Source organism: Macaca mulatta, chromosome 14 (genome assembly GCF_049350105.2).
Source record: "Macaca mulatta isolate MMU2019108-1 chromosome 14, T2T-MMU8v2.0, whole genome shotgun sequence".
In the NCBI taxonomy this organism is placed as follows: Eukaryota; Metazoa; Chordata; class Mammalia; order Primates; family Cercopithecidae; genus Macaca; species Macaca mulatta.
The window spans coordinates 9,823,915-9,843,992 of record NC_133419.1 but is presented as its reverse complement, the minus strand read 5'-3'; the positions used below and the strand labels follow the sequence as shown (position 1 = coordinate 9,843,992).

The window sequence follows — 20,078 nt, the reverse complement described above, 5'->3', positions numbered from 1 at the left end:
CTTCCCCAACTGCCCGCCTGCTCAGCTGCGGGCCCACGAGGGGCTTCAAAGAGAAGCCAGGAAATGGTAGCCATGGTTTCCACTGGGGGAGCTTACTGTCTAATAAAGGCAACCTAAAACCTCGGAATAGAAGCTTCCCGAAATAGTGAGTCTGCAAGCTGGTCTCCCCGGCACTGCCTGGTAGGAGGTTCACATCAGGAAAGAAAAGAGCACAGACTTGGGCCCTCCTGCCAGCTCATGCCCACCCCACGTCCTCTCCCACGCCCACCTGCACCATCTCCCCAGCTAGGGAAGGCCCTTCCCAGGCCGCACATCTGGTTTCAGAGCCTTGAACAATTGTCAGGAGGGATGAAGTTTAGGCTGACCGTTTTCTGATTTAAAGGGCCTCACGTAGAAGGTTCTAAAGATTTAAGAATGAGATCAACTGGCCAGCGGGGAGTGGCTGAGGCCTCAGGTCCTGAGACATGAACTGCCTTCCTCACTCAGAAGCCCACGCTGAGATTAAACTTTAACCAACTCAGTGAGGCAACAGCCCAGTTGATATTTCTTCCAAACTGTAATTCAGTAACATCAAAGCACCCTGTCTTTTTTTAATAGAATCTGCCTGACTTTCACTTTTGGTGCTGGAGAACTCGGAAGGTGGCTCAGCCCTCTGGTCCACACTTGGTGGGTAGCTCGGATGCCCCAGGCAGCCCGAGTAGAGTGAGCTTAGTCCCGTTACCCCCTCCGCAGAGCGCTGGGGCATCCACAGTCACTCCTGGAAACAAGAGAAGGAGGAATTTCCCGGAGGCATCACAGGGCTTCCTGGGACCGACTCAACTGGTTATTGGACAGTGCTCCTATTGGACAGTGCTCCACCCTCAACCCAGCTGAGGGGTAGGAGGGCAGAAGGTCCTGGTGGCCCTGGATCTTGTGGCTGTAACCAGTTCCAAACAGCAGTTAGGTCAGCTGTCTGCTCAGCCGAGGCAGCTCCGTTCATGGCATTCTCAAAGCTCTTGGAGCAAGCCGGAGGCATGGGCCTCTTCCAGACCCTGCAGGTCCTCACCTTCATCCTCCCCTGCCTCGTGATACCTTCCCAGATGCTCCTGGAGAACTTCTCAGCCGCTGTCCCAGGCCACCGATGCTGGACACACATGCTGGACAACGGCTCTGCAGTTCCCGCAAACATGACTCTCAAGGCCCTTCTGACCATCTCCATCCCGCCAGGCCCCAACTGGGAGCCCCACCAATGCCGCCGCTTCCGCCAGCCACAGTGGCAGCTCTTGGACCCCAATGCCACGGCCACCAGCTGGAGTGAGGCCGACACGGAGCCGTGTGTGGACGGCTGGGTCTATGACCGCAGCGTCTTCACCTCCACCATCGTGGCCAAGGTAGGGCCTCCCCCAGAGCCACTCGAGTGGAGGTCAGAGTCATGGATCAGGTTGGTTGGACTCCAAGGTCCAGTCCTGGGAGGGACCCACCTCCTCAGGCCCTGCTCACTCTCGAGCCTCTCAGCCCCTCGTCAGCCACACACAGGGGACTGGGCGGCAGGGATCAGTCTACAGATGGGGCCAGCCCAGGCTCCTGGAAGTGCGGGGTCACCTGGACGGGCGCCTCTGAATGCTGGCACCTGGACATTCGCCAGCCTCGTCTGGTCCCGGCCCTGCTGACCCATCAGCCATGACCCCAGGCAACTCAGCTGCAGGGGAAGTCAGGGGTAAGGGGGGATCTGGCTGAACTGACCCAACAGGCTTCTTGCTGAGACAGGCCAAGGTGACCAGACATCACCCTAGAGGTGGGTGGAGGATGAGGAACCTGATCGGATATCGAGGCTGGAGTCAGAGGGGATTCTTGCTAAACTGATTCAGCAAGGTCCTTTGCTAAAACTGGATTTTATGAGGAAGCGCCCAGATGGGCCCAGGAGAAGGTTCAGGAACCTGACTAAAGTTTAGCCAAGCAAAGACTTCTGGTCACCCCACGCCCATTTCCTGATTGGTGATGATGGGCCAGATTCGGATCAGGGCTCCGGTTCCAAGATGAGCAGGGAGCCTTCAAGAAGCATCCATTCCACTGGTGACTGCACTCAGTTGACATCTAAACCCCTCCTAGCAGCAAAGCCAGCCCTTGCGCTGCACCTGCGAAGTGGCAAACACATTTCCAATGGGTCTCTGCTGCCACAACCTCGCCACAGTCTTGTGGGATGGATCCTATGACAGTCCCCATTTAATAACAGAGAAAAGGAAAACACAGAGAGGTTAAGGGGCTGTCCCAGGCTTCACAACTACAGTGTCCTGGAGCCTGATTCAATCCCGGCAGTCTGCATGGGGGACAAAAGCAAGGTTTCGAGGGGCGAGGAGGGGCAGCCTCCTTCAGGCAGATGGTTGGGGATGGCCTCTCCAAAGAGGCAACATTGACACTGAGACTTGGATGGTGAGGGGAGGAATCGGTGAAGGTCAGGAGCCCCACAGAGCAAAGGTCGTGCATAGAAGCATGTCTGGGATTTGAAGGAGCTGAACAAGGCCCAGTGCATCTGGGCACAGGTGCTGAGGGGCCAGAAGCAGGTGCGGGGGCATGCTCTGGAAGTGAGATTTTCTTTCTCTTTTTTTTTTTGTTTTTCTGAGACAGAGTCTCATTCTCTCACCCAAGCTGGAGTGCAGTGGCGCAAACATGACTGACTGCAGCCTCTAACTCCCAGCCTCCAATGATCCTCATGGCTTGGCCTCCCCAGTAGCTAGGACTATAGGTGCATACTACCATGCCCAGCTAATTTTTTTTTTTTTTTTGACACTGAATCTTGTTGTATTGTCCAGGCTGGAGTGCAGTGGCGCAATCTCAGCTCACTGCAACCTCCGCCTCCCAGGTCCAAGCGATTCTCCAGCCTCAGCCTCCCGAGTAGCTGGGATTACAGGTATGCACAACCACTCCCGGCTAATTTTTGTATTTTTAGTAGAGAAGGGGTTTCACTGTGTTGGTCAGGCTTGTCCTGAACTCCTGACCTCTGGTGATCCACCCACCTCGGCCTCTCAAAGTGCTGGGATTACAGGCATGAGCCACCACGCCTGGCGTAATTTTTAAAATTTTTAGTAGATACGAGGTCTGACTACATGGCCCAGACTGGTCTCGAATTCCTGAGCTGAAAGGATCCTCCAGCCCCGGCATTCCAAAGTGCTGGGATTACAGGCATGAGCCATTGTGCCTGGAATTTTCTTTTAAATGCAAAGAACCTCATCATCATCATCCTCATTGGAGGGTTTGGAGCATGGAAGTGATTTGGTCTGACTTGCATTTTCAAGAGGTCGCTTTGCATGGTGGACAAGCTCTGTGAGGGCATGGGGGACCCGCTGGAGGCTACTGCAGCTGCCCAGGTGGGAGGGGAAAGAGAGAGGTGGGGGAGCTGTCGGGCCTCAGTGGAGGACGGGCTTGGGGACCGGTGTGAGGTGTTCAGGCAAAGGATGATGGGCCCTGGGCTGGAGCCACTGTAAAAATCCCAGCGAACTGTGCCAAGCTCTCTCTAGTCACCCTCACTGCTGATGAGAGGACCAGGTCATGGCTCCGTCTCTAGAGGAGACGATAGCCCAGCAGAGGCAGTGGCTCTGCCACATCCACCTGCCCAGCACTCAGTACAGGTGGAAGCCGAACCTGTCATATCACCCCTGCCAGCCATTCCCTGCCCCTGCCTCCCACTGCCCACCTTGCCTGCCACCTCACTGCCCACCCCTGCCAGGTACTGCCAGACACAGCCACACATTGCCTGCCACACTTCTTTTTACCCAGAAATTGTTCATTTTCATACCACTTCTGCCCCTTCAAGGCTCGGCTGCCCATTAGAGTCTGTCCTCTGCGTGAGGGGCCACCGGGCCCCGTGGAGAGGCCACCACACGGCTGGCGGACACAGAGCCAGGCCGCACTCTGTCCTGCAGCTGGGCTTCCCGTGGGGGTTGTAGCCCCATGGTCAGCAGGTCCCTTCTACCTCTGTGACCTGGCACTGGGAGTCCAGGGACCCTAGTGTGGGTGGCTAGCCCCAAGGGCTCAGGCTGGCCAGGTGTTCTTCGGCCACACCCAGCCCCACGATTCCACACCCCCCGAGCTGAGCCACTGCACCCTCCTCTTGCAGTGGGACCTGGTGTGCAGCTCCCAGGGCTTGAAGCCCCTGAGCCAGTCCATCTTCATGTCTGGAATCCTGGTGGGCTCCTTTATCTGGGGCCTCGTCTCCTATCGGTGAGTGCCTCCGCTCCTCCCAGCTCCCAGCTCCCTCAAAACAGAGTTGAAGACTATGGGGCAGAAGGTTCAGAAATGTCAGGCGAGCACCCCATCCCCCCCTCCATCTCCCTCCTGCCTCCTCTGTTTCTTCCCTCCCCTGGCCATCCCCACCAACCCACAGACTGTTCCGGGTCCCCACCTCAGCAAGTCGTCCCAGACCCTGGCCTGGTTCCCCTCACAGGGAGGTCACCCCAGACCATCTCCCACTGCCCCCATTCTCTCTTCCATACTCCAGCCAGATGGTCATAGGCCTCCTCCATGTGGCCGTGCTTGGACCCTGTGCCTCAGAGCTGTCCTGGCTCCCCATCCTCCTCTCCTCTGTCCTTTGTCCCCCAGTCTCAAAGCCTTTCCAGAAGCCTCACATGGGCCAAACACTGGCCAGGTGCAAGGGACATCCCCAGCAGAGATGGGGGAAGGGGTGGTAGGGAGGCTGGGAGACAAGTGCCTGCTCTTCCCCAGCTTGGAGCCAAGCAGGGCTCAGGACACAGGTGAGTAAGTTAGGCCACCTTGGAACGTGGGGGGGGCTAGGGAACAGGGCACAGGTGATGGGCACGCCGGGGCCGGCCGGCAGGACTGGATATGTCTCATACCAGGTGACACTGAACCCAGGCCTGCTGGCGGGAAGAAGCGTTCTCTGTGACATACTTTCTTCTCTTGGCTTCCAGAACATCCTCACTGCTGGTTTTCCTTCCACCTCCCAGGAAGCTGTTCCCCTTCCCCCTCCTCCTGCTCCCCCTCCTCCCTCTCTTCCTGTTGTGGGAGCTGAGCTGCTGATTCCTCGCCACCCCGCTCACTCCCCCAGCAGCCTCCATCAGAGGACATGGACCCTCGACCCATGGGCCCCTCTGCACCTGCGCTGTCCCCGGGCTCCCTTCCTCACCCCACACTCTCCTGGCTCTTCCTCCAGGACACACTCAGGCCAAGCCCCTCCCTGCCACAGCATCCCCTTGCCTGAGCCACCATCTCCTCCCACCAGGCAGGCTGCAACCCCTCGCAGGTGTCCTCTACAGTGGCCGTCCACGCTGCCACAGCACTGAGTGACTTTGCAAAATCTTGGAGGTCGATAAAAGCTGGCCGGAAGTCCTCCAGGGGCCCCACTGCACTGAGGACAGTCCCTTTCTGCCCACCCCCTGCCCTGCGCTGGGCTTCCTCCCACCCCCAGCTCCACCAGCCTCCTCCTGGAACTCCCTGCACCCCTGCAGAGCGCCTCAGTGACTGTGCTTCACCCAGAAGCTCCTGCCCATGCTGCCTGGTGCCCACACACAGGCCACAGCTCAATGCTCTTCCTTGGGGAGGCCCTCCCAGGCCGCGGAGCCAGAGACTCCTGCCCAGCCCCAGGCATGACTATCCCAGCCCCTCCTTGCTTCCCTCATCACCGTGCCTGGCTCTGACCATGACTGGCTGGCTTAAGTCTTGTTTATTGTCCATGTCCCCACAAGCACACAGGAACCCAGGGACTGTGCCCCAGAGCCCAGCTCAGCACCGTGGCAGACATGCAGTCAGTCATTATTTTAGGAATGGAGGACTGCCTTCCCGCTCCCTCCTGCCACCACCCTACTGGCTCTGGGGTCTGACTACCTGGGTCTGAATCCCAGTCTTACCACACCCAGTCTTGTTCTACAAGGTAGGTCTCTTCCCTTCTCTGGGCCTCAGTTTCCCCCCAGCAGTGGGGCCTCGCACCTGCCCATGCAGTTGTCGTGAGGATGAAGCGAGTGTCCTTGCTCCTGGATGCTGCTCAGACAGGCATGGCCAAGGTCCACCTCGCATCTCCGTTCTGAGCAGCACGGGCTTGAGTGGCACTAAATGCAGTCTCCGGTTCAGGCTCAGCCAGCCTGGAGGCCACTGCGGCCCAGGACACTTGGGCAGGGCCGAGGGCTCTGCATCGCCCCATGAGCACCCCTTTCACAGCGCACAGATGAGAGCAGTGCCTTGCAAAGTCTCAGCCTCCTCACTCCCCAGCCCCTTGCCCAGTGTCTTGATTCTCATAGCAGCCCTGTGAGGCATGTCCTTATGGATGCCCTTGTGTTACAGATGGGGAAACTGAGGCTCAGAGATGTTGAGTCACATGCTCAGGGTCACCCAGGAAGGACAGAGCTGGGGCTCAAACCCAGGCATCTGATGCCCAAACCTGTGTTCTTTTTTATTTATTTATTAGAGACAGAGGTTCACTCTGTTGTCCAGCCTGCAGTGCAGAGGCGTGATGATAGCTCACTGCAGCCTTGAACTCCTGGGCTCAAGCCATCCTCCCTCCTCAGCCTCCCAAGTAGCTGGGACCACAGACGCCTGGCTAATTTTTTAAATTTATTTAGTAGAGACTGAGGTCTCACTATGTTGCCCAGGCTGGTCCTGAACTCCTGGCCTAAAGTGATCCTCCAGCCTCAGTCTCCCAAAGTGCTGGGATTACAGGCATGAACCACTGTGCCCGGCCCCAAACCCCATGTTCTTAAACTTTGAGACCGAACTGCACCCTCCCGTGGCAAGGTACTGCCACTTTTATAACAAAAACACTCTGAGTGTACCCCTAAAAGTTCCAAGAAAGATGAGCCTCCTGCAGGAGACCCCCTGGCGTTGTCGAACTCCCAGAAGGCAAGTGCCTGACCACATATCCACGTCCTCAGGGGCCCCTCTCCAGGCCCCGTGTGCTTCTCTCCTTTGACAGGTTTGGGCGGAAGCCGATGCTGAGCTGGTGCTGCCTGCAGTTGGCCGTGGCGGGCACCAGCACCATCTTTGCCCCAACACTTGTCATCTACTGCGGCCTGCGGTTCGTGGCCGCTTTTGGGATGGCCGGCATCCTTCTGAGTTCACTAACACTGAGTGAGTGCCCAGCTCTGCTGCCATGGGGGCGGGGGTGGCAGGAGAGCATGGGGCTCAGGCCACCGCATGAGGCCTCACCTGCACGTGTCTGCATCCTGCAGTGGTGGAGTGGACCATGACCAGCAGGAGGGCAGCCACCATGACGGTGGTGGGATGTGCCTTCAGCGCAGGCCAGGCGGCACTGGGTGGCCTGGCATTTGCCCTGCGGGACTGGAGGACCCTCCAGCTGGCAGCATCAGTGCCCTTTTTTGCCATCTCCCTGATATCCTGGTCAGTATGATGTGGGACCTTTTCCTTAGGAGACCCAGGGTGGGAGGGCGTCCCTTCACTTTCACTTCTCTGGCTGGCAGGAGGTCCAGAACCATGCAGTGCCACAGAAGGGCCGTGGCGTGAGCAGGGCCCTCGCTGGGGAGGGACGTTGGAGATTGGCAGTCCTAGGCTGAGTGTTGCAGCCCAAGGTCTGTGGCTCCCATCCAGCCCAGACAGGCCAAGATGGACTGGCACAGCATTGGTTCAAATGGTAATCTAAAAAATATATTTGTAACTAGTTGCTAACATTTAAAAATCAGAAGATTTTTAAAACAAACAAAAGCAGTATTTTTACCTTCTTTGGAAAAACTGGAAGATCCAGGGGAACTGGGCCAAAGTTCGGGCACAGTGGAAGCAACCGCTCTCCCAGTCCCTCAGGCCCCACCGCCACCGTCCCCTGGGCTGAGGCTGTGGGCATCGTCCTTCCCCAACGCTTGCACAGCCCCCACCCACCAGCTTCACTCCTTCACATACAGTGCGGACCAACATTGGATATGAAAATAGATCGTTGTCACTACAGTTTTAGGGGCTGCAAAAATCCGTGACGTCTGGAAATTCCTCCTTGGATTGGCACTGAGGAAGGAGACAGATAGGTGCAGAGGGTCTTAGGTGCTAGGGACACACAGGTGAACAAAACAGGCAAAAACCAGGGGCCCCATGGAGCTTACGTTTCATACACAGATCAATAAGTGAAGAGGAAGGCCATCTCTTACAATAATTAGGCCATCCCTGCCACACTGATCAGGTGTGTACCAGATGCTTACTAACATATCTTCTAATAAGGAAGATGATGCCATTACCGCCATTTTCAAATGAAGGACCGAGACCTAGAAAGGTTAGTCACTCACCCAGGGTCACACACAGCCGGTGAATGTCAGAGGCAGGATTCGAACCCAGGCAGGCTAACTCTTCACCACTACGTCAAACTGCCTCCGGAAGTCCTTCTTAGCTTCCCTGAAAACAGGGCTGAGAGCCGGTGGGCTGGGCAGATCCCGTCCCTTCCACCAGCAAAATGCTTCTGGCCCATCTGCCCCTGAGGTTGGGGAGAAACAGACTGGTTTTATAAAATCACCTGGTTCTGCCTGAGAATGTTTTAAATGTGCTTTAAAAAATAAATAAATAAATAAAACAGGCCAGGTGTGGTGGCTCACGCCTGTAATCCCAGCACTTTGGAGGCTGAGGCGGGCAGATCACGAGGTCAGGAGATCGAGCCATCCTGGCTAACACAGTCTCTACTAAAAATATTAAAAAATTAGCCATGGTGGTGCATGCCTGTAGTCCCAGCTACTTGGGAGGCTGAGGCAGGAGAATCACTTGAACCTGGGAGGCGGAGGTTGCAGTGAGCCAAGATTGCGCCACTGCACTCCAGCCTGGGTGACAGAGCGAGACTCCATTTCCAAAACAAAAAACAAAAAACAAAAAAAAACAGTACTAAGTGACCTTTCTATCCTAGAAATTGCCCCAGAATCACTGGTGAAGCAGCCAACTCTAGGGACACCCATGCCCAGGCCACCTGTGCCCTGGCTGTGTGGGCAGGCCCCAATAGCCAGGTGAGCCACCTCCATCTGGGCCGGTGGGAAGGTGGGCCGCCAGGCACTGGGACTCAGCTTTATTCTGAAACCATCGGGGACTGCCAGGCTCCTGGCTGGACAGCAGCAGCAGAGAAGCATCTGCCTACTCGTCACTCATCTCAGCTGAAGGGTCTATGCCACTGCACCTTTCCACCCCGCCCCGGGGGAGAGCCCAGCGTGCACCCCAGCTACACACCTGCCTCCTTACAGGTGGCTGCCAGAATCCGCCCGGTGGCTGATTATTAAGGGCAAACCGGACCAAGCGCTTCAGGAGCTCAGAAAGGTGGCCAGGATAAATGGCCACAAGGAGGCCAAGAACTTGACCATAGAGGTGAGATGCTGCTGTCTGTGAGACTTGACCTGGGACAAGACGTGCACTGATGGATCGTCCATGTGGCCTCCAACATCAGCACCACCCACTCCAGCACCACCTCCACCAGCACCACCACCAGCATCTCCACAGACACCACCAACACCTCCATCACCACCTCCACACAGACACCACCACCACCACTAATCCCAATACCCTCCCCAACAGCACCACCACCGTCCACACCCACCATCACCTTCACCGCCATCACTCCATCACCACCAGCACCACCAATACCATCACTAACCCCACAGCCACCATCTCTGCAAAACATCTCCACCACCGTCACCACCATCGTCACCATCGTAACAGCACTGTCATTATCAACAGCGCCCACACCGTCACCTCCATCCCCCACCACCTCCACCCGCACGTGGCACACACCCACCTCACAGGGCTTCTCGATGTGTCTGGGGAAACAGAATGTGCTTATTTGAAGGTAGCTGTTTTCAGGAAGCAGGTGCTGCCAGAGATTAGAGTGAAGATGGGGCGGGAGGATCAAGGAAGACTTCCAGAAGGAGGCAAGCTAGAGCTGAGAGGACCAGGGCTGAGTCAAACCTGCAGAAGAGCCAGGGCCTGGAGAGAACTTTTTCTGCTCCATCCCTGCCCCTCCCCTAGAGATCCGGCTTCCAGAGGCTGAGGCGCAGGACAGGCTCCCCGTCACTCTGGCCACTTGGACAGTTCTCTGGCACAGGGGATGGGGCGGGGCCATTGCCCTACCATTCACAGTACCCCCATTCTCCCCGGAAGGTGCTGATGTCCAGCATGGAGGAGGAGGCAGCCGCTGCAAAGGAGCCGCGGTCGGTGCTGGACCTGTTCTGCGTGCCCGTGCTCCGCTGGAGGAGCTGCGCCATGCTGGTGGTGAAGTACGCCGTCCTGGCGTCCCTCCCCAAGGCAGGGCTGGGATAGGCAGGAGGCAGGGTGTCTGGGGGAAACAGCACCCGCAGGCCTCAAGGGGGTGCATTTCTGTCTGGGACAGGACGCAGGCAGCCCCAGGAGGCAGGAGTCCTGGCAGACCCCAGAGAGGGACTGTGCACTGGTGGGGTCTGGAGGCGGCCATCTGCAGGAAGCTAGAGGGAAAGGCTGGGGGTCCCAAGGTCCCAGGGAGGTCCCAAGACAGAGGCAGAGTCAAGGTCCCTAAAGCCAGGGGACCAGCCGTGGCCGAGGAGTACCACTGTTTGTCAGCATTAGAGACTTACCACTTTCCTAGAGAGTATGGCCATGCTCCTAGAGGGTGAACCCGCATTCACTGACCCCTCCACGCAACCCCACGTCACTGATGGGGAACGGGGATCCCAGAGGGGTAAGCAACAAGCCCAAGATGATAGAGCCTGCATTGGAACCGGGCTGCGCTAGCACTTGGCTTACTGGTACTGTCACCGCCAGGGCCCGCACCACCAGACCCTGGCCCACCCCAGGACCCAAGGTCATCTAGGCCCAGGAAAAGGCCCTTAAAACAAATTCAGTTCCGCTGACATCCAAAAGAGCATATTAAAAAGCAAGGACCAGTCAGGCGTGGTGCTCAAGCCTGTAATCCCTCACTTTGGGAGGCTGAGGCAGAAGGATTGCTTGAGCCCAGGAGTTCAAGACCAGCCTGGGTAACATAGTGAGACCCTCTTACCTCTACTGAAAATAAAAAAGTGAGGCAGGAGGATCACTGGAGCCCAGGAGACAGAGGCTGCACTGAGCTGAGATTGTGCTACTGCACTCCAGCCTGGACGACAGAGCAAAGAAAAAAACCGTAGGACCAGGTTTGACTGGGACTTTTATCTTAAAATAAAACTAAAGCTTAGGAAAACGTTTCTTTTATGCTATATTTAACCACATGTGGGTTATGATGGCAAATATTTCCTAATCTTAGAACAAAGATAGATCAAATGCCTTTTTTTAAAAACTTCCATTATTTTCTGATAAATCAGAAGAAGTGCTCTTGCTGCAAACACCCGGGACCTGTTTAAAAAAAAGAAAAGAAAACCTTCCAGGATTCCTCAGGGGCCGGCTCTGCAACCTTTGTTATTCAAATCAGAGGCTTTGAAGCGGGTGACCTTGTGGGTTTTCTTGTCTTGACTTGTTAACCCAGTTGTTATCTGTCCAAGGCTCCAGCGTCGGCCGCTTTTGAGCATCAGCCAAGTGACTCTCACGTCACTCACATAAACTTCATGAAACGCTGCGGCTTGTGCATGAATCGCGATTTTACTCTGCCGTGGTTGGGTTGGTGTTGTCCAATGTTTATTGGGTGATGCAATCAGGTGACCCCTAAGGGGAGGGCTGGGAGGAGTGTCTGGGTTGAGCAGGGAGGGGCACAGATTTTAAACTTGGCGGAGAAGAATTTTACCTTGCAGCCACTTGTGGATCCAAATCCGGTCTCCAAACCATGAGAATTTAAATACTGTAAATTCAGCTACTCGTGAGCCGGTGGGTAGGGGAGTGGGCAGAAAGCAGACCCTGAGATGGAGAAGAGAAGGGAAGGGGAGATGCAGCCATAGCCTGGGCCCGGCCCAGCCCCTGGGAGCATGGGAGCTGGGGCCCTTCTAGGTGGTCCCTCTGCCCTGTGAAGCAGTCACAGGCTGCTCACCCCAGAGGAGGGGCAGCACTCCCAGGGGCTGGGGGACAGGCTTTCCATCCTGAATGCGGTCTGGGCAGTGCAGTCCAGGGTCTCCCGAAAGGCCCCGTCCTGCCATGATTCCCATCTTCCAAAACAAAGGAACTGGCACGGTGTGATTTGTTATTGGAATCAAAGTCAGAGAGGGCTAGGCTGGAAGTGAGGGGCAGCTCAGAGACCCCCAAGGGCAGGCTTGGTCCCAGCCTGAAGAGGGCCGAGTCTCCCAGCCAGGGAGCCACAGAGGCAATGCCCCAGTCTATCACTGCCCCTGACCCAAAGCCCGTATGTGAAGGGATGGGGGCACCACCCTGCCTGCCCTTTTCTGGAAGAGCCTGAGCCTGGGGTTGTGTCCTGAGTTTAGCAGGCTTCTGGGACGGCTGGCCGAGACAAGCCCGGGATTGTCCTCCGGGGTAGGCCGTGTCTTTCCAGGCAGCTCCTGGTGGGAGGTGCTGTTGCGGTTGGGGCACCCTCTCCCCGGCAGGGCCGGGACCTGACTTCCAGCCTTGCCCGGGACCTGACTTCCAGCCTTGCCCGCAGCTTCTCTCTAATGATCTCCTACTACGGGCTGGTCTTCGACCTGCAGAGCCTGGGCCGTGACATCTTCCTCCTCCAGGCCCTCTTCGGGGCTGTGGACTTCCTGGGCCGGGCCACCACTGCCCTCTTGCTCAGTTTCCTTGGCCGCCGCACCATCCAGGCAGGTTCCCAGGTCATGGCTGGCCTCGCCATTCTGGCCAACATGCTGGTGCCGCAAGGTGAGGTGGGAGGTCTGGGTGGTGGGACAGGGCCCTGCTTCCCCGCCCACCCTACTGCTCTCAGCGTGGGGCCACATCCCCTCCCTGGCCCCGGGAGCTGCCTCCCTGTCTTCTTTCTGAATGAGGGAGGCTGCGAGGACCTGGAATCCCTCTCTATGTCTCCTTTTATTGCTCAGGGTGGGAGACTGGGGGAAAAAGACAGGGCTGCACGTCCTGTGGTGGCAGCAGAGCTGGAAGGAAGGCAGGAGGGTGCCTTGCGGCTGGCAGGGGAAGGCCTGAGTGAGGATGGAGGTGGCCGGGGCCCTGCAGGCTGCAGCGAGAGCCCAAGTTCTGAGCAGCTGCAAGGAAACTGGCAACGGCGAGCCCCTTCCAGCAGTTCAGGTGCCTGCTGGGAACAACACACTGGGGAGGCCAGGCCTGCAGCCAAAAGGTGGCCCAGACCGCCTCCAGGCAGGGCTTCTGCCTTCCCCACACAGGCAGGCTTGGGGGCAGCAGGGAAGCTGCTACGGGCTGGGCCTGGCGCTCTCTCCTTCACAGCAAGAGGCACCTCGGGACCCTAGGAGCTGCGGGGGGCAGGCTTTGAGTGCAGCCTCCACAGCCGGCCAGGCTCAGCCACCCCAGACCTGGCTGGGTTTCTGCCTGTGCCCCTCGGGCCCACCTGCCGTGATATCACATCCTGTGCTCCGTCCCCCAACCCCAGCCCAGGGCAGCCCCGCACCAAGCCATCAGGGCTGGGGACTTGTAGGGAGCCCAGGGGCCCCTCTGCTCCAGGCTGGCTGGCCACACACTGACTAGCCCCTGGGGACCCTCCGGGGCAAACCCCGCTCTCGCTCCCTTCCTGTACCCAGATTTGCAGACCCTGCGTGTGGTCTTTGCTGTGCTGGGAAAGGGATGTTTTGGGATAAGCCTGACCTGCCTCTCCATCTACAAGGCTGAACTCTTCCCAACGCCATTGCGGTAAGCTGGGCTGCAGGCCATGCCCCAGGGCCAGCAGAGCCATCCTGGGAGGGCAGTGGGGAGGGTAAACAAGGGCCTGGTAGTCGGGGAAACGCAGCCAGGGCCGCTCAGGGCCCCCCCAGGACAGCTCCTCCCCACAGAGAGTCTCGGCCCAGACGGAAGCACTACAGCAGAGCCCTGGGGACATCTGGGCCTGTGTTTTCACACCGTTTTGAACCACAGAGTCATCTGTCCAGGTGGAATCTTACAAGAACCCTGATAAGGAGACCAAGAGCTGCCCTGGTCGCAGTGGGGACCGTCAACTCATTTCCCACCACTCCTTCCCTGCCCCAAGAGAGCCCCAAGTCACCTCCTTGGAGCCCAAGGGCATCACAAAACACAGATGGAAAACCGGTGGTCTAGAGTCTAGGCCACCCCCACATTTGATATTTGGGTAAACAGGCTCGGGGTGAAGGGCTGACTCAGCAGAAGGGTAGGACTGGACTCCAGTTCTCCAGACTTTTAGCCCAATGTTCTTTCCACCACTCACTCATTTGTCCATTTTTAAATTTGTTGTTTGGACAAGCATTTATTGGTTTTGTTGATATCATATGGAAAGCCTGAGTTGGGAGCTCAGTGGCCCACAGGAGCATGGAGAAGCCCTTAAGTTGCCCAAAAGCAGGGAAAATGAGGTGGACCCTGTAGATTTCCCCTGAAACACTAGATGTGAAAATCTGGGTAGGCTCCATGGAGGAGGTGGCATTAGAGGAGGCTTTGAGGAGAGCAATTCTCTCAGCCCAGCTTTCCTTCCCCTGGCATCCATGGGCCCAACCAACCTGTCTTCCTGCCACAGGGCCAGCTATAACAGGGATCTGGGCCCTCCCCTTCACCCACAGGATGACAGCAGATGGCATTCTGCATTCGGTGGGCCGACTGGGGGCTATGATGGGTCCCCTGATCCTGATGAGCCGCCAAGCCCTGCCCCTGCTGCCTCCTCTCCTCTATGGCGTTATCTCCATTGCTTCCAGCCTGGTTGTGCTGTTCTTCCTCCCGGAGACCCAGGGACTTCCGCTCCCTGACACTATCCAGGACCTGGAGAGCCAGTGAGTGACTTGTGACCCCTGGGCATAGGGCTGGGCTTCCTCCTGGGCCAAGATGGAGACAGGCCTGGGCCGCCCAGGGCAAAGGCTCAAGAATATCAAAGCCTGTGTTTCTGAAACCATTTAATCTTTCCAACAATCCTGCAGAAAAGTACTATTACTATCCCCATACTATTACTAGAGTCAGAGAGAAAAGTGACTTATCCAAAGTCTCATGGGTAGAAGGTGATCATACCTCATGCAGGAAAATGTAACGGTTGAAAGCCCAGGCTTGGCAGCCAGATTGCCTGGGCCCACGTTCCCCACCTGCCTGGGCAAGTGACTTAACCTCTCTCAGCAAAACTGACAAAGGAAGATACAGATAGTCTCAAGTGTCCTAGTGAAATTTTCCCACAAAGAATTTCAGGCCCAGACAGATCAACAAGTGAGTTTTTTCAAACCCTCAGAGAACAGATTGTGCCATCTCACATCCATTCTTTGAGAGGGAGAGATGAGGGAGCACTCCCTAGCTGCATTTTATAGCCAGAACCACTTCTGTGGGCTTTAGCCTCTTCCTTTGTAAAATGGTGTTTTTTAAAAAAAACCAAACAAACAAAACCCAGCCTGGCTCACAGAGCTGTTTTCTGGTTTAAGGGAATTATTATTTTAAAGCACCTGGGAAAATGCCAGGCTTGCAGCAAGCGCTCTGGACATGTGGTTGTTGTGACCTGGGTGAGTGTTCACGGGGCCTCAATTCTGCTGGTGACTGAGGTCACAATGATAGTAATAATACTGAGCTCTTATTGTTTTATGTCACCTTATTTAATCAATGCAACAACCACATGAGGTGCTATTACTGTCCAATTTCTTTGCCAAGGAAACTGAGATGCAGCAGGGTTATATAACTTGCCTAAGGACACCTGTGGAGACCCGGAGAAGATGGGACTTCATTTTTTCTTTAATTTAATTGATTTTTGTTGTGTACCTACTATGTTTCAGGCACTGTCCCATGCTTAGGACACAGAAGGGAGTAAAAGCCTAATACCATAGAGTTTACCCCCCAATAAGACTTGACTGTCATTCTGCCCCAAGCCCCAAGTGCATACCCACTTCATCACATAGCACTGCTTTTCTTTGGATTATTCTAGGAAATCAACAGCAGCCCAGGGCAATCGGCAAGAGGCTGTCACTGTGGAAAGTACCTCGCTCTAGAAATTGTGCCTGCATGGAGCCCCTTTAGTCAAAGACTCCTGGGAAAGGAGTTGCCACTTCTCCAATCAGAGGGTGGAGGCGAGCTGGGCGAACTCGAGGGCCTGGCATGGCAGAGGCCAGGCATCCGCAGCTGAGTGGACACCATGGCCATCTGCTGTGGCTGAAGGCAGCTTTCACAGCTCACTCCTCTTCTCCCTGCCCCACCTTACCCCAGCCCTACTGGAGCCTGTGCAGGCGGCTATGCCCAACCAATAACAAGATGGTTCCCCTCCCTTTCCCTGCCAGGCTCATGTCTTTACACCTTCACTCAGCCACGCCAACCAGAGACTAGGTTCCAATCTCACCCCACCACATACAGAGCCCTCATCTGTGAAAAGAGAATGATCATGTGACCCACCCCCAGGGCAGGTATCAGGGTGAACTGATCTTAGCACCGGCCAAATAAATGGAACTTGCTGAGAGAGCTGCCAGATACAGGTGTCCAGGTTGCACACTGGCCCAAGGCATGTGGCCAAGGAGGCATGTGGGGTCTGAAACTCAGCCCCGGCTACACTGGCCCCACTACCTACCCTAGCAAAGGCTGTGTCCACTCCAAGAAAAGAGCTGTTTTAATCACTTTCATTTACCCATCAGTGAGGGAGGGCTTCCAGCCCTGTGGTTACAAAGATGGCCAAACACATCACCAAACACCAGACAGGAGGCTGGCAGCAGGTTGCCACACACATGTGCTCAGAGCCCACAAAGATGACACTGCACGCCATGCGGGCCACACGGGACAGGGTGCACTGAGAATCTGAGCGAACAGCCAGGGCTGCGGGAAGGCAGTTTTGGAGCGCGGAGGGGGTGGGGCAACTCCTGGCTTCTGCAGGAGGGTGTAATTGGCTTGTTCCATCATGCTGCAGGCTGGCGAGAAATGGAACCTTACAAGCGTAGGGATAAGAGGAACCGCCCTCGGTCCCCTCGCTGAGGGTTGTTCGGCCAGGGAGCCTCTTCCACAGGGGTGGAGTGAAAGGGGAGAAGGGGAGCTCACAGGCAGGCCTGCTGAGGCCTCCTGGCTTTGCCAGATGTCAAGGCAGCACATAATACTGAACCTTAACTTTTGGTTTTCAACCAAAGGGCACCCTTTTGCTGTTTGTTTTTCCGGAGGAGACACCTTTTCTAGATTCATGCCCAGACCTCCCTTGTCCAGGCTGTGAAAACTCTGGGATGGTCGAGGCCAACTGCCCATCTCAGAGGCAAGGAAGCAAAAGTGCAGAGTGGTGGAGGGGCCAGCTTGCAGAAACACGGCCGAACCCGGCCCTGATCCTAGCCCAGGGCTCTTTCCAGCATACAAGGCTCCTAGCCCTCGTCTCCACCCCTCCACGCCCCTGATATCTGTGGCCCTGCCACAAAGTTACCCTCATGCCCTTCCCTGGAGGCCCCACTCTGGGAAACCTCAATCTCAGGCCCCTCAACTCACCTCTCACACCCCGTGTACACCAGGTCAATCACTCCTGCCCCCTCACAGCTCCCAAATCCACCTACTTCCCCTTCACTCTGGCTACACCCTGGTTCACACCACGGTTGTAGTTCCAAACTGGTCCCTGATGTCCATATCGCACTCGGCACAACGGCCACAATGCTTATTAAAAATGCAATCCAAACCAAATCCCTCCCTGCCTGCTGAAAGCCCTCCAGTGGCTCACGATAAGGAGCACACTTCTTCCCCTGCCTGGTCAGGCCCCTATGGGCCCCCAGCCTTTCCTCACACTTCAGTATATTTTAAAGGATTCAGATCATACAAAGAATGTTCTTGAAACAGCATGGAATTAAATTAGAAATCAATTATGGAAAGAGATATAGAAAACCTCTTCAAACTATACAATACACTTCTAAGTAACCCACGGGTCAAAGAGTGAATCTCAAAGGAAATAAGAAAAGATTTTGAACTGAGTGAAAATGAAAAACTGACGTATCAAAATTTGTGAGATGAAGCTAAAGTAATGATTATGGGGAAATTGATATCATTAAATGCTAACATTAGAAAAGAAGAAAGTTCCAAATCAAATACCTCAGCTTTCACCTGGAAAGTAGAAAAAGAAGAGTTAATTAAAACTATAGTAAACAGAAGAAATAATACACAAGAGAAATCAGAGAATTGAAAAAACAATAAAGAAAATTAGCAAAACCTAGAGGTGGTTCTTTAAGATCAATACAATTTACAAACCTCTAGCCTTCCTGATCAAGGAAAAAAGAGGCTGGGCATGGTGGCTCACACCTGTAATCCCAGCACTTTGGGAGGCTGAGGATCACTTGAGGTCAGGAGTTCGAGACCAGTCTGGCCAACATGGTGAAACACCGTCTCCACTAAAAATACAAAAATCAGCCCGGTGTGGTGGTGCACACCTGTAATCCCAACTACCCCGGAGGCTGAGGCAGGAGAATCAAGGAGAATCACTTGAACCTGGGAGGCGGAGGTTTCTGTGAGCTGAGATCGCACCACTGTACTCCAGCCTGGGCGACAGAGCGAGATGCTGTCTCAAAAAAAAAAAAAGAAAAGAAAAGAAAGAAAGAAAGAGAAAAGACACCCACGACAAATCTGGGGCATGAGAGAGGACACATCACTAATAATCCAGACATTAAAATGGTAATAAGGGAATATTCTGGGCAATAATTAACCAAAAATTTTGAACACTTTAACAAATTTCTTGAGGAACACAAACTACCAAAACTCACTCAAGAAGATATGGGTGACTTGATTAGCCCTCAATCTGTTTTTAAAATTGAACTTATGTTTGAAAACCTTCCCACAGAGAAAATTCCGGGCCCAAATGGCTTCACTGGTGAATTCTGACAACTATTTAAGCAGAAAATAATAGCGATTCTATAAGCAAAACCTTCCAGAAAATTGAAAATGAGGTATCACTTCCCAACTCATTCTGTTTCCCTGAAACCAGAAAAAGACATTACAAGAAAATAAAGCTATAAACCAACATCCCTTATGGACATAAACATAAAACTTCTTAAGAAACATTTAGCAAGTTGAATCCAACTATGCATGTATATATATTTACATATGTGTGTGTAGTTGTGTGTTTTATATATAGGTATTTATTACATATGTGTGTAGTTGTATATTTTATATATAGGTGTGTGTATATATACATATATATATATAGAGAGAGAGAGAGAGCAATATATCATGACCAAGTGGACTTTATCCCAAGAATGCAAAGTTAGTTTTACATTTAAAATCAAGGGTAACAAACCAAATTATGAACAAGCCAAAACAGAAAAGCCATATGTCATCCAAATAAACAAAGAAAGATCATTTGACAAAATTCAACAGTCATTCCTGATCACTAACATTCAGCAAACCAGGAATTCACGGCAACTTTTCCAGCCCGATCAAGGCCATCCATGCCCTAGATGGGCACCCTGTTATCCCAGAGGTGCCATCATGTTTATGGTAAAGGCTGCTTTCCCCTTCTGATCCGGAATGAGGCTAGGACATCCACTCTCACAGTTTGTATTCAATGTTTCTCCTAGTCAGTGAGATAAGGTGAACAAAATAAGTAAAAGGCATACACATTAGAAAGGAAGACACGAAACTCTCTTTATTTGCAGATAACATAATTGTCTATGTAGAAAATCCTAAAGAACCAACAAAAATACTACTGGAACTAATAAATTAGTTTAGCAAGGTCAATATACAAATGCGTATTGTATTTCTGTATACAAGTAACTACCAGAAATTGAACATTTTAACACAATACCATTTAATAACAGCATGGAAAAAATGTGTCACCCAGGGAAAAATTCAATAAAAGAAAGACAAGACCCATGAACTGGAAACTGCAGAACTGAGAGGAATTAAAGGGCTAAGTACATAGACATATCTTGTTCATGGATCGAAAGACTCAATATTATCAAGATGCCAATTCTCCACAACGTTGTGTTTAGATTCAATACAATCCCAGTCAAAATGTCAGCAGATTTGCTTTAGATAAATTGACAAGCTCGCCCTAATGTTTATATGAAAATGCAAAGGGCCTAAATTATCCAACACAATTTTGGAAAAGGACTAAGTTGGAGAACATTTTTTTTTAATATAATACAATCAAAAGTTCAGAATAGAGCCATGCATTTATGGTTTAAATTTAATAGATTTTCAATCAAGGTACCAAATCAATTAAAATGAGGAAAGGATAATAT

At 53.8% G+C, this 20,078-nt stretch overlaps 1 protein-coding gene across 4 annotated transcripts; it reads left to right on the top strand.

Moving 5' to 3' along the window:
* Positions 1 to 527: 527 nt before the first annotated feature.
* On the top strand, positions 528 to 17,532 carry SLC22A11 (solute carrier family 22 member 11). 4 transcript variants are annotated; one of them, XM_001084980.5, is made up of 10 exons: positions 528 to 1,370; positions 4,094 to 4,197; positions 6,899 to 7,053; positions 7,155 to 7,323; positions 9,144 to 9,264; positions 10,054 to 10,169; positions 12,443 to 12,657; positions 13,506 to 13,614; positions 14,490 to 14,696; positions 15,821 to 17,532. In XM_001084980.5, the coding sequence occupies exons 1-10, from the start codon at positions 978 to 980 to the stop codon at positions 15,882 to 15,884; spliced, it is 1,653 nt and encodes a 550-aa protein (XP_001084980.2). In that variant the 5' UTR covers positions 528 to 977; the 3' UTR covers positions 15,885 to 17,532. The 4 variants fall into 4 exon arrangements, with proteins under 4 accessions (XP_001084980.2, XP_014984179.2, XP_077818575.1 ...); XM_015128693.3 differs by having other exon boundaries at positions 14,447 to 14,696; XM_077962447.1 differs by having other exon boundaries at positions 620 to 1,396; positions 4,072 to 4,197.
* Positions 17,533 to 20,078: the final 2,546 nt, after the last annotated feature.